Consider the following 12,124-nt stretch of genomic DNA (forward strand, 5'->3'; position numbering starts at 1 on the left):
AAGAGAGTATTGGATACACACACACACACACACACACTTAAGCAAACGCAATATATACTATTCGGAGCTAGCCACAAGACTGAGGACGCGACGCCGAATGAAGGGACGGTATCAACACCTCACATCGTCACCGATCTTCACGACACGGACATTCCAGGTCCACATACTGACCACTATACAGGACAAGTGGCATCACATTTATTATGATGGTCAGGGCCTGGCGATAGATCATCGCACCTCCCTTGTAATCCGTGGAGAGAATGACCACGGCGCTAGATGAAGGGAAGACCGGCCATCCACTGTTTAGCCCCACACAGTGGGGTGGGCGGTTTTATTGGCATGCAGGTGGACGTTTAAGGTCTGTGATAGATATGTATCTTCTGTTTCCTAAACACGTCATTTGAGAAATGTCCAGGAACTCATATCAGTCTCATTGATAGATAGATAGATGGACGGATACTCTTGTGTGTGTGTGTGTGTGTGTGTGTGTGTGTGTGTGTGTGTGTGTGTGCATGGGGCGTGGATCACGAAGCGAGTCCGTACATGTAACTCCGTGTTTCAAGAGGAAGATAGTATTAGTGGCAAACAGAAAAAGAACAATGTGTTAGGGCTTTTTACTCATCCAACACTTTGAAGAGACCATCAACGCCAAACCAGATATTGAAAATGATTAAGATACATTGCTAGGAAACCACAAAATGATCCGGTGACGGAAGTCTTAACTCTCTCCATACGAACGGCGAAAGAGACGACGTTAACAGCGTTTCACCCCAATTACCACCATCAAAATATTGCAAGCAGAAGGCTCTTATACTGAAGAGGTGACTGTTAACAAAGAATACCACAATTCTGACGACGGAAGCTAAAGGTTGGGTCATTCAGACACCCACTGGACATCCGAGGGGTCTGTGTAGAGGAGAAGAAAGGACTGGCCGTACTGAGTGAGTTAAAAGACTACTCCGTTTTAGGAGAACAAAAAATAAAAAGAAAGAGAGTTATAACCAAGGAGATTGTTGTATCTGAGTGGTAACTTTTTTTTTTAGTGTGGTAACAGGCTTGGATTTTTCCAGCACTCAGTGCTGATTGATCGCATTTGATTTCTTGCAATATCCACAGTTCGGGGTTTTCTGTATTCCGCCTGAACTCACATAATATTATGCACCACGCTGCTTGCCCAACTGACGTTGATTTATACCCTTAGCGCGAGGAGTATCAACCATTATACAGCCCACCACCAGGCGTTGTTAAGGTCAACAGGCTTTCAGCGTCCCTGACAACAAGAGACCGTATCCAACTCCGTGCGCAGTTTTAGTACCGTAGAATACCATTTGTTGCTTTGGTTTTCATTGTTGATCAATAACTGAAGTTTGCTTTGTATCTTTGGTCCTTTTGCATCGGTTGCTCCCCCCTCCTCCTTTTTTTTTTTCTTGGTCGGCTTTTGTGACAGATCCATTGAATGGGGAACTTGAAAAAAAAAAAGTGCTACCGGGCGTGAAAGGAAGAAGAGTGTTCAGTCATGTGGAAACCACTGGATGTCATGTTAAGGTGTCATGGCACTGAGTGGGACGGGTTGACTGGATGTACTGTGGATGGAGAAAGTTAGAGACTGAGAGCGGGAAGAACTGAAGCCGCGACAACAACAACAACAGACAGACAGACACGCACACGCACATGCACTCGCACCCTTCCTCCGCCCCCCCCCCCCCTCGTCCCCCGCCCCACCACACACCACGATATTTGTCGTAATCAGTTTTGCTCTGTGTTCCTTATTGTTAGGAGAAGACTAGCCATGTCATTCATTTTTCAGGCATTACACCTATGTTGAAAACGTTTGTGAGTAAAGAAAATGTGTTCGTTTGAGAATCATGTTGTATCTTAAACTACCACCATTTCAACGTCAATATATTGCTAACATGGCTATCCCTGAGTCAGGGTTCGTATCTATATATATGCCTCTGTATGTGCAAGCTGTTGGGAAACGCTCAACAACCATAGCTTGAAGTTGTGTTTTCTTACTTTAAATAGTCTTTATTTGAGTAGCAGTCTTTGTCTAACGAACGCAAAATCCATCGTCCACGCTCGACAAAACAGCAACTATAACAACATAAACAACAACAACAGACAAACGAACAAAGAGACGAACGAACTAACAAGAAAAAAATGGACAGCTAATTAGTTGACAAAGCTAACAAGAAAAGGGACAACTAATTGATTGACAAACTTGCTAAGTAAATGAATACAGTTTATACATAAAACTAATTAGTTGACAAAGCTAACAAGAAAAGGGACAACTAATTGATTGACAAAATTGCTAAGTAAATGAATACAGTTTATACATAAAACACTGAACAAACAAACAACAACAACGAAGAAATAATAATATAAATAACTTTCAAAACAATGTGTCGATGTGTGTTTGCAAAAAATGAATATTCTGATTCATACAGAAATCATATTTTCACACTGTTAACCGTCTGATTCTCGTTCCTTTTTTTACGAATCTATGTTCGGTTCAGTATATCTTAATTCTATCTTATTCTATTCATTCTATCAATCATATATTGATCTATTCATTAAGCACGTTTAAATTTGCCAGAAGAGTGGTACGTATAAAGAAATGTTTCTTTCTTTTAAAAATTTTTTTTTTACCCTTTTAGAATTTTTTTAAAAATTGATATTCTTCTGTTGGTGTCATTAGGATGAATTAAATAGATATAATTAGTAAAATGATATTAAAAAATGAATCAAAATTCGACAACAAAAATGAAAAAAAAGGAGAGAGAGAGAGAGAGAGAGAGAGAGAGAGAGATCAAGTCAGTAACGGTTTATGGCAAACCCATACAGTGGTTCACAGCCAAAGATTGCCCGCAACGGCTGCCTTCGTCTCCTCCGCTGGAGATCGATATTGATCGATGACGATCAGCTACTGGCGCCTCAATCCAGTCTTAGCCCCGCCCACCTGTCAGCCTTAGAATGACGGGGAGGACGGTGTAAGGGAGGGGGGGGGAGGAGGAGGCAGGGAACTGTGAGAGGGGTTGGGTGGAAAGGAGATTCTTATCAAAAACAGTGTGTGTTAGAGAGAGAGAGAGAGAGAGTGTGAGAAAGAAAGAGAGAGAGAAAGACAGAGACAGTGATACACAGACAGACAGAATGAGAGAGAGAGAGAGAGAGAGAGAGAGAGAGAGAGGAGGGGGTGTGACTGTTTTATGAGCACTCAATCGTTTGAATCAGTACCACTGAAAGCTAAAGAAAGAAAGAAAAGAAAAAGAAAAGAAAAGGGTGAATTGTTTTCAGGAGGCATTCATTAAAACAAAAAGGGGACAATGGTTGGGGATTAGGGGATGTGTGTGTGTGTGTGTGTGTGTGTGTGTGTGTGTGTGTGTGTGTGTGTGTGTTGGTGGGAGAAGAATAAAGAGGGGGTGGGAGTTAGAAGAGGAACAGAAAAAAGGGAGAGGGAGGAACCTTAACAAATGATTGGCTGTTACCAGTAAGAGAGGTGTGCGGTAATAACTGAAGAGGTGAAGATGGTGGTGGTGAGGGTAGCGGTGAAGGTGGCGATGGTGGTGGTGGTGGTGAGGGGGGTGGGTGATTTATATATAAAAAGGGGAGGTGACCGTGGGTGGCACACCCTGGCAGCCTTGTCACTGACACATTGCTCACCTCGTCACTCCAGGCTGTGCAGGCGGTCTTCGGCTGTGTGTGTGTCCGTCACTTTTACTTCTCTTCGCCCTTCTAACTTGTCAGCATGGTCAGTATTGCTCTTTGTCTCTGTCTTTGTCTGTCTCTCTTCTTTTTTTTTAAAGATTTTTTTTCCGATTTATTTCTCCTCTGTTATGTATTTCTATTAACACCATGCTTTAATTTCATTTAGTATTGTGTAGTGTAGACCCTATTCAAGGCGGGAACTGGATGTAAAAAAGCACACCAGTGCTTATCTATTATCCTCGAAATAAAGACTTATGTCTTGTTCTCTCTCTCTCTCTCTCTCTCTCTCTCTCTCTCTCTCTCTCTCTCTCTCTGTGTGTGTGTGTGTGTGTGTGTGTGTGTGTGTGTGTGTTAGATAAAAAGGAAAGGTTACATTTAGATGGTCAATCTCGACAATGTAATCATGTGATGTGTTCGTATTGATATGATGGGGTTTGGTGTACATGAATAAAAATTGTTTCATGATTTATATGTACTTTAGTATGTGTTTGTATTGATATGATGTGTGTCGATGTTACATGCGTAAATATTTATTGTATGATTTATATGTACTTTGTTTTCTGTTTACTGTCCAAACCTTGGAGACGAACGACTGAAAAAAAGGCACATTACCCCCGTGTGACATGTACTTTAAGAAAATGACAAAGTGTCAAATTGTCGCTAATCTCTTGATAGTTCATTTTGTTTCAATTCTGTTTTTCCTTTCTGTTCCATTTTATCTGTTTTGCACTGTTTTGTTCTGATTAGTACCTACTATGTCACTAGAGCTTTATAGCTGATGACATTAAACATTTCAGTGTTCAGAGTTCTCTCTCTCTCTCTCTCTCTTTCTTTCTCTCTCTCCATTTTGTTGTGGCTGCGACTATGATGTGCTTGTATGTACATGTACACCCCTTCTTGAGGGGCTATGACATCATAATGAATAAATGATTTGTCTCACACACACACACACACACACACACACACACACACACACACACACACACACACACACACACACACACATTTGGTGTGTCAGATAAACGTATCCATCATTATGAGCAGAGAACATATACAGACCAAGACTTAATGCGTCCATTATGACAGTGGAGAATAAAAGAAGATGAGGTGCACTTTGTCCATGTACGTCCAAAAACCCAGTGAAGAACTCAGAACTTTCTTTCTGTTGTTCTTTTCCTGAGCTATTAAAGTGGTTTTATTCTGTTCTTATACAGACATTATTCTGCACACACAAACAAAAGGGATATGAACTGACGATCGTTTTATAACATTGATAGCTGTTTAAAAAATGATGATAATGAATAAGTGTACGTTGGTTGTTACGAATTTCTAACCCTTTAGGTAAAAGATATGTACAAGCACACAAATGCCAAAAAAGCAGTAATCTGTGTCCATGAACCTTTTCAAAACAAACACAAATAAAAACGCTATACATATACATTTCAAGCAAACATCGCCGCTCTCTTTTGTTATCTTCGTCAGAAATAATGGAACAAGTCCAGAAATACTGAAAAATCACACAAAGTGATGATGGTAATAGCAAAGGTGCCAGTCTATATGTCGTCTTGTTAGGATTACAACTGGTAAGTATCGTCAGAAAAGTGACGGGCAAACAGCTGTCCAGGCTGTGGTGTTCAGGAATCAGTGTGACAGTGCGCAAGACGTGAAGCCGACGTGTGTGTTATGCAAGTTCAGTAATTTCCGTAGGTATACAGTGCGCTGTTCCTTTCTTTCTTTCTTCCTTCCTTCCTTCTTTCCTTTCTCCCTTTCTTTCTTTCAGTCACGCTGGGGGTAAAGTATCTTTGTCCTGTATGAAATGCTAGTACGGTTATGTCTCTATGTAATCGGTGCGTTCTTTCTTTCTTTTTTCACTCTCTTCTTTCTTTCTTTCTATCCGCCTGTCTGTACTTGATTTATACAATTTTCTCTTCCTCCTTTTTGCTTCTTGAGCTTCTGTCTTGTCTGTTATGTGTCTTTCTCCCATTCTTCTTTGGCCTACTGCAGAGAACCAGTACGTGCATCTGACAGTGACTCTCTCTCTCTCTCTCTCTCTCTCTCTCTCTCTCTCTCTCAGCTTGTTGATCTCTGTCAGTTGAGGTCGAAGTCGAACTATTTTAATTGTCAGATCATAGGTCCGTAACATTGGAATTCACGAAGACAAAAAGAATGAATACAAGGAAAAGAATACAAGGACGACCACTTATCAACTACGTGGACAATGGTAACGATTCCAGAGCAATTGCTCGTATTGAAAACGCACTGAATACAAACTTGTATATGCCGACACTCAATATCTCACTTTCACAAGATAACGACAAGGGCATCTTGAAACCACTTGAGTTTCTGTGAGAGTTAGCAGGAATAAAATGAGAACGAAGAGAACAATACTTAGGACAAATAAAATGAAAATGTATTCCAGTTTCCGGAGTACCATCACAAAATGGACAACCCTTGAAACTGCAGAAAATATGAGCGTAAGTCGAACATTCCAAGTCCAAAACCGCAGATAACACGACGCAAATTTATACATTGAAAACACTTGGATTTCTGTGACATTTTTAGCAGGAATGAACTGGGAACTAAGAGAACAGTACTTAGGACATATCAGAGGAAAATGCATTTCAGTTTCCGGTGTACCATTACAAAACAGACAATCCTGTTTATGCACTGGAAAGAGAATAAAGGTCTTCGTTCATCTCTGTTCGCAGCGTGAGTGCATCTCCATCCACGTGGGTCAGGCCGGAGTGCAGATCGGCAATGCCTGCTGGGAGCTGTACTGCCTGGAGCACGGCATCCAGCCTGACGGCCAGATGCCCTCCGATAAGACCATCGGCGGCGGGGACGACTCCTTCAACACCTTCTTCAGTGAGACCGGTGCCGGCAAGCACGTTCCTCGCGCTGTCTTCGTGGACCTGGAGCCCACCGTGGTCGGTATGTATGTGCTCTGTGTGTGTGTGTGTGTGTGTGTGTGTGTGTGTGTGTGTGAAACTACACAATTTTAAGTAACCTTTTAACGAACTGAACTGATTTGAAGCGAAAAAATAAGATCGAATTGAACTGTTCACCCAAGGTATGTCTGTCCCCTGTCCACCCCCTAGACGAAGTTCGTACGGGTACTTACTGATAGCTGTTCCACCCGGCTTTATTACGATTGTTTTTATTTATCAGTTTATTTATTTTTGATCATCTTTTAACGAACTAACTGATTCGAAGTGACAAAACTGGATTGAAACTGAACTAAACTGTTCACCAAACGTGCCTGTCCCCTCTCCACAGCTAGACGAGGTCCGTACTTAAACATTGAAGTCAGTCTGTTTGTTTACTGATGATATGACCGCGTATTTTTGTCGTTCTTGTTAAATGATCATGTGTTTGCACCCCTTCATGAGGGACAATGGCCAATAATCGAATAAATCATCCGTCGTTTTTGTAGACGAGGTCCGCACGGGTACTTACCGGCAGCTGTTCCACCCGGAGCAGCTCATCTCGGGCAAGGAGGACGCGGCCAACAACTATGCCCGGGGCCACTACACCATCGGCAAGGAGCTGGTGGATCTCGTGCTGGACAGGCTCAGGAAGCTGGCTGATGCCTGCACTGGACTGCAGGTCCGAAAGTCAAACACCTCCCCTCCCACACCCCCGAGCCCCTGTCTGCCTGGCTTTGTTGCTTTAAAAAAAAAATTGTTTTGTTTTGTTCACTTTTTTTTTTTATACATATAAAAGTCAGGACGAAATTTAATCATTCATCAGATCTAGTGAACAATGTAATGTTATAACAAGTGACACGCATTATATCTGCCATCAGTATATAATTGACTTTTTTTGTTTGATTGATATTTTGATGTGTGGCAAGCATCGTAACGAAAAGGCCAAACCATGAGATGATGACCTCAGTATTTCGTGTATCATCACTATACTTAATATACTCCCACCTTCTTCTTGGTAGAAGTAGCAGCAGTAGTAGTTGTTGTTGTAGTGCTGTAGTAGTAGTAGTAGTTGGAGTTCCATTAGTAGTATTCTTGTAGTTGTTATTGTTATCATCATCATTATTATTATCATTATTATTGTATGTATTTTTTAAAATTCGATGCTTTGCTTCTTATTCTTTTCTCTCCTTTTTATCTAATAACAATAATGACAATGTACATTTATATGGCGCCCTTTCTCTCTAAGAGCTCAGGGCGCTTTGCATGAAAGAAAAATACTACAAGTTACATAAATCATTCATGACCACTCTCACACACACCCCTACCGCCCCCCCACCTCCCCCCCACCACGGCCACCCACACCCCCTCCGATGTGAGGAGCAGCAAAGAAGAAAGAACGTTCACCATAGGTTCTTACATTGACACGAAGAAGTTTCAAAAGGTAACAATCAGAGGAAGAGCGGAGATTTCTTGCGGGAGTGGAAACACTGATCAAGTCAGAAAGATATGTAGGTCCTGCGGAGTGGAAAGCAGAATAGAGGAGACACGCAACTTTGTATTTAATTCTCGCTTCAATAGGGAGCCAGCGTAGAGTGCGGTGGTGAGGAGAAATGTGATCAGTACGTGGGATTCTGAGAGTCAGATGGGCAGCATTGTGTTGAAGTTTTTGAATTAGCTGAAGAATATTATGTGGACAGCCTATGAGAAGAGAATTACAGTAGTAGTCGATTCGTGATAGCACAAAAGCAGCAATAAGAGTTTTAGTAGTTTCAACAGAAAGGTACTGACGGATAGAACTGATGCGACGAAGTTCACAAACGATTATGCATGTTTGCTGTTTCGCCGCCCGTTGTTCATTTCATTTTACTTTTATTTCCCTGTTCCCTGAATGCTCTCTCTCTCTCTCTCTCTCTCTCTCTCTCTCTCTCTCTGTCTGTGTGTGTGTGTGTGTGTGTGTGTGTGTGTGTGTGTGTGTGTGTGTGTGTGTGTGTTCTGACACGGGGTGTGTGTTGCAGGGGTTCCTGTGTTTCCACTCATTTGGTGGAGGCACGGGGTCAGGGTTCACGTCCTTGCTGATGGAACGGCTGTCTGTGGATTACGGCAAGAAATCCAAACTGGAGTTCTCTGTCTACCCGGCGCCACAGGTGTGTGTGTGTGTGTGTGTGTGTGTGTGTGTGTGTGTGTGTGTGTGTGTGTGTGTGTGTGTGTGTGTGTGTGTGTGTGTGTGTGTGTGAGTGTTGGGGTTGGGGTTAAGGAAGCGAATGGAACTGGATGTGTGAGTGGCTCAGTGTTTCTCATCTGCATATTGTCAGTCCTTGATGTCATTGTCAAAATCACGACCATTATCTCCTCGTCGTCTTCATTCTCATCGTCGCCGTCGTATTCATCGTCGTCGTCGTTGTGTTCATATCATCTTCATTAATATTACCAACATAGTGTTTACGCACATGTAAAATTACTGGAGCCTTGTAGTTCTAACTCCGCAAATTTCTCTCCCTCTTCCTACCCTCCTCCTCCTCATCCACTCTTACTACTACTCCTCTTCCACTCCTCCCCATCATTATCATCACTGTTGAGCAGGTGTCGACAGCGGTGGTGGAGCCCTACAACTCCATCCTGACCACCCACACCACCCTGGAGCACTCGGACTGTGCTTTCATGGTGGACAACGAAGCCATCTACGACATCTGCCGCCGCAACCTGGACATCGAGCGTCCCACTTACACCAACCTCAACCGTCTGATCGGCCAGATCGTCTCCTCCATCACCGCCTCCCTGCGCTTCGATGGTGCCCTGAACGTGGATCTGACGGAGTTCCAGACCAATCTGGTGCCCTACCCTCGCATCCACTTCCCCCTGGCCACCTATGCTCCCGTCATCTCCGCCGAGAAGGCCTACCACGAGCAGCTGTCTGTAGCGGAGATCACCAACGCCACCTTTGAGCCTGCCAACCAGGTGAGCTGACGTATGATGCTTTGTGTAAAGCAGCAGGCCTTTAGTCATATGACAAGTTCCTTAGACATAATACAGATCTTTTAGACCCGTGGCAAGTCATTTCGACACGTGGCAAGTCATTTCGGCACGTGGTGATTATTTACACGTGTGGAATTTATTTGAGTATGTGGCGAGTCCTCTAGATGTGAGACAATTAAGTTTTTTTAAACGCACCAGACTGGACAGGTAGAGCCAGAGCCAATCTTGACCGTTGAGACAAAAAAAAAAAAAAAAAAAAAAAAAAGAAGAAAAAAGAGAGAAACCAAACTAAACAAAAAACCAAACAAACAAACAACAACAACAACAAAACAAAAGCAAAAAAACACAACAGAGCACAAAAGACAATCAGACCTTATTAATTTATACACTCTGATATACGCTGGAGATATGGTCTGTGATACAATGCATTACAAAGCAACGTGAGGCGACTCACCACACCACACCACACCACGCCACACCACACCACACCGCAACCACATCACACCTCGCCACACCACGCCACACCACACCACACCACACCACACCACGCCACACCACACCACACCGCAACCACATCACACCTCGCCACACCACGCCACACCACACCACACCACACCACACCATACCACGATGCAGCAGCGTGCTGTGTGCTGCAGATGGTGAAGTGTGACCCCCGTCACGGCAAGTACATGGCCTGCTGCATGCTGTACCGTGGGGACGTGGTGCCCAAGGATGTCAACGCCGCCATCGCCACCATCAAGACCAAGCGCACAATCCAGTTCGTGGACTGGTGCCCCACTGGCTTCAAGGTGGGTTGCTCCTAGCCAGTCTGGTTCTCACGGTGGTGTGTGAAGCTGGTGTCCACCATTATCGTTGTGTCAAGTGTGTCGATGGTCAAATTTGTCTTAGTGTGTGAATGAATCACTGAATTTAGGTAACCCTGCATGTTAGGTCAGTTTACAGCGCTTTAAAGTATCATTGTTGTCATCATCATTATGATTGTCACTAACTTCATCTTTTGTCCCCAAGTGGGTATACACTACCAGCCACCCCAAAGCGCGCCACCCTCCACCTTTACGTGTCTGTCAGTATCCCTGTTAGCTCACGATTTCTCACAATCACACGATTTCGTTTCAAAGTGAGAGAAATCGTGGGATTGCGAGAAATCGTGGGCTATCAATCGCCATTTCCATCACCCTCATTTACGACGCCATCACCTCATCAGTCATCATCTCTCTCTGTTCTGCCTCACATTGCAGGTGGGCATCAACTACCAGCCGCCCACAGTGGTTCCTGGCGGGGACCTGGCCAAGGTGCAGCGCGCCGTATGCATGCTGAGCAACACCACGGCCATCGCTGAGGCCTGGGCCCGGCTGGACCACAAGTTCGACCTCATGTACGCCAAGCGTGCCTTCGTCCACTGGTACGTGGGAGAGGGCATGGAGGAGGGAGAGTTCTCCGAGGCCCGCGAGGATCTGGCCGCCCTGGAGAAGGACTATGAGGAGGTGGGCGTGGATTCCGTGGAGGGAGAGGAGGAAGGGGAAGAGGAATACTGAGAGGGTGGGGTTCATGATGGCCTTATCATTCCCGCTTTGTCGCTTTAACATTAGTTTAGGCAAAACAACGGTCAGCACGAAGAGTAAACCCCAAGAATAAAGACTTGACATTCGTGTCCAAGGTAGACGTCATCCCCCCCACAAAAACAAACAACAACAAAAACAACCCCCCCCCCCCCCACTCCCACCAAAAAACAAAACAAACAAAAACAACGACAAAAATCAACAACAAGACAAATAGCAACAACAACAAACAAAAAAACAAAAGAGCTGCAACACTCTACATTCACATGCAAGTTTGTTCAGTCATTATTTATAGTTTCACTACTGTAAGAGGAGCATATATATTTACCATTACATTGTGGCCTGAAGAAATCACGAAGTATTGTCCAGTTTTTTGACGAAGTAATTTGTTAGACAAATAAAAGTGAATACAAACAATATCGTGTGTGTGTGTGTGTGTGTGTGTGTGTGTGTAATTTGCGACATTTCAGTGCTTACCTCTCCAGACAAAACTGGATTTATCGCTGTATGAATGCCAATATTTGTTTCTTCATGAGCTGCACACTTTCTTACATGGAGATGTATAGACAATGGCTACCTGCTGGGCTGTCTGTTGTATCATAGTAATATCATGCACTGGAGTTGTACACCACTTTATGTTGAGTTGTGTGGACAGTGGATACTTCTTGGTCTGTTTGATATGTGTCCTACTAGAGTGATGTGCGTAATCCACTATGATGTCGCACATACCTCATTGGTAGGGGTTGACATGTGCTAACTGAAGGCTCGAAACCTTCAGTTATCCCCGGCTCCGTCAAGCACACGGGGACCAACCTCTTACTACAATGCTGCCGATCATGCATGGGCTCTTATGGCAGAGAAAACAAGGAATCGGTGTTTTGTCGTAAACAGAGCAATATATATATATATATATATATATATATATATATATATATATAT

The 12,124-nt window shown here is 43.6% G+C and overlaps 1 protein-coding gene across 1 annotated transcript; it reads left to right on the top strand.

The window, feature by feature from the left end:
• Positions 1 to 3,648: 3,648 nt before the first annotated feature.
• Positions 3,649 to 11,602, top strand: LOC143285987 (tubulin alpha-3 chain-like). The gene is made up of 7 exons (XM_076593459.1): positions 3,649 to 3,748; positions 6,414 to 6,636; positions 7,139 to 7,311; positions 8,648 to 8,776; positions 9,213 to 9,587; positions 10,262 to 10,414; positions 10,865 to 11,602. Exons 1-7 carry the CDS (start codon positions 3,746 to 3,748, stop codon positions 11,159 to 11,161), a joined length of 1,353 nt encoding a protein of 450 aa, XP_076449574.1. The 5' UTR covers positions 3,649 to 3,745; the 3' UTR covers positions 11,162 to 11,602.
• Positions 11,603 to 12,124: the final 522 nt, after the last annotated feature.

Source organism: Babylonia areolata, chromosome 1, assembly GCF_041734735.1.
Source record: "Babylonia areolata isolate BAREFJ2019XMU chromosome 1, ASM4173473v1, whole genome shotgun sequence".
NCBI classification, from domain to species: domain Eukaryota; kingdom Metazoa; phylum Mollusca; class Gastropoda; order Neogastropoda; family Buccinidae; genus Babylonia; species Babylonia areolata.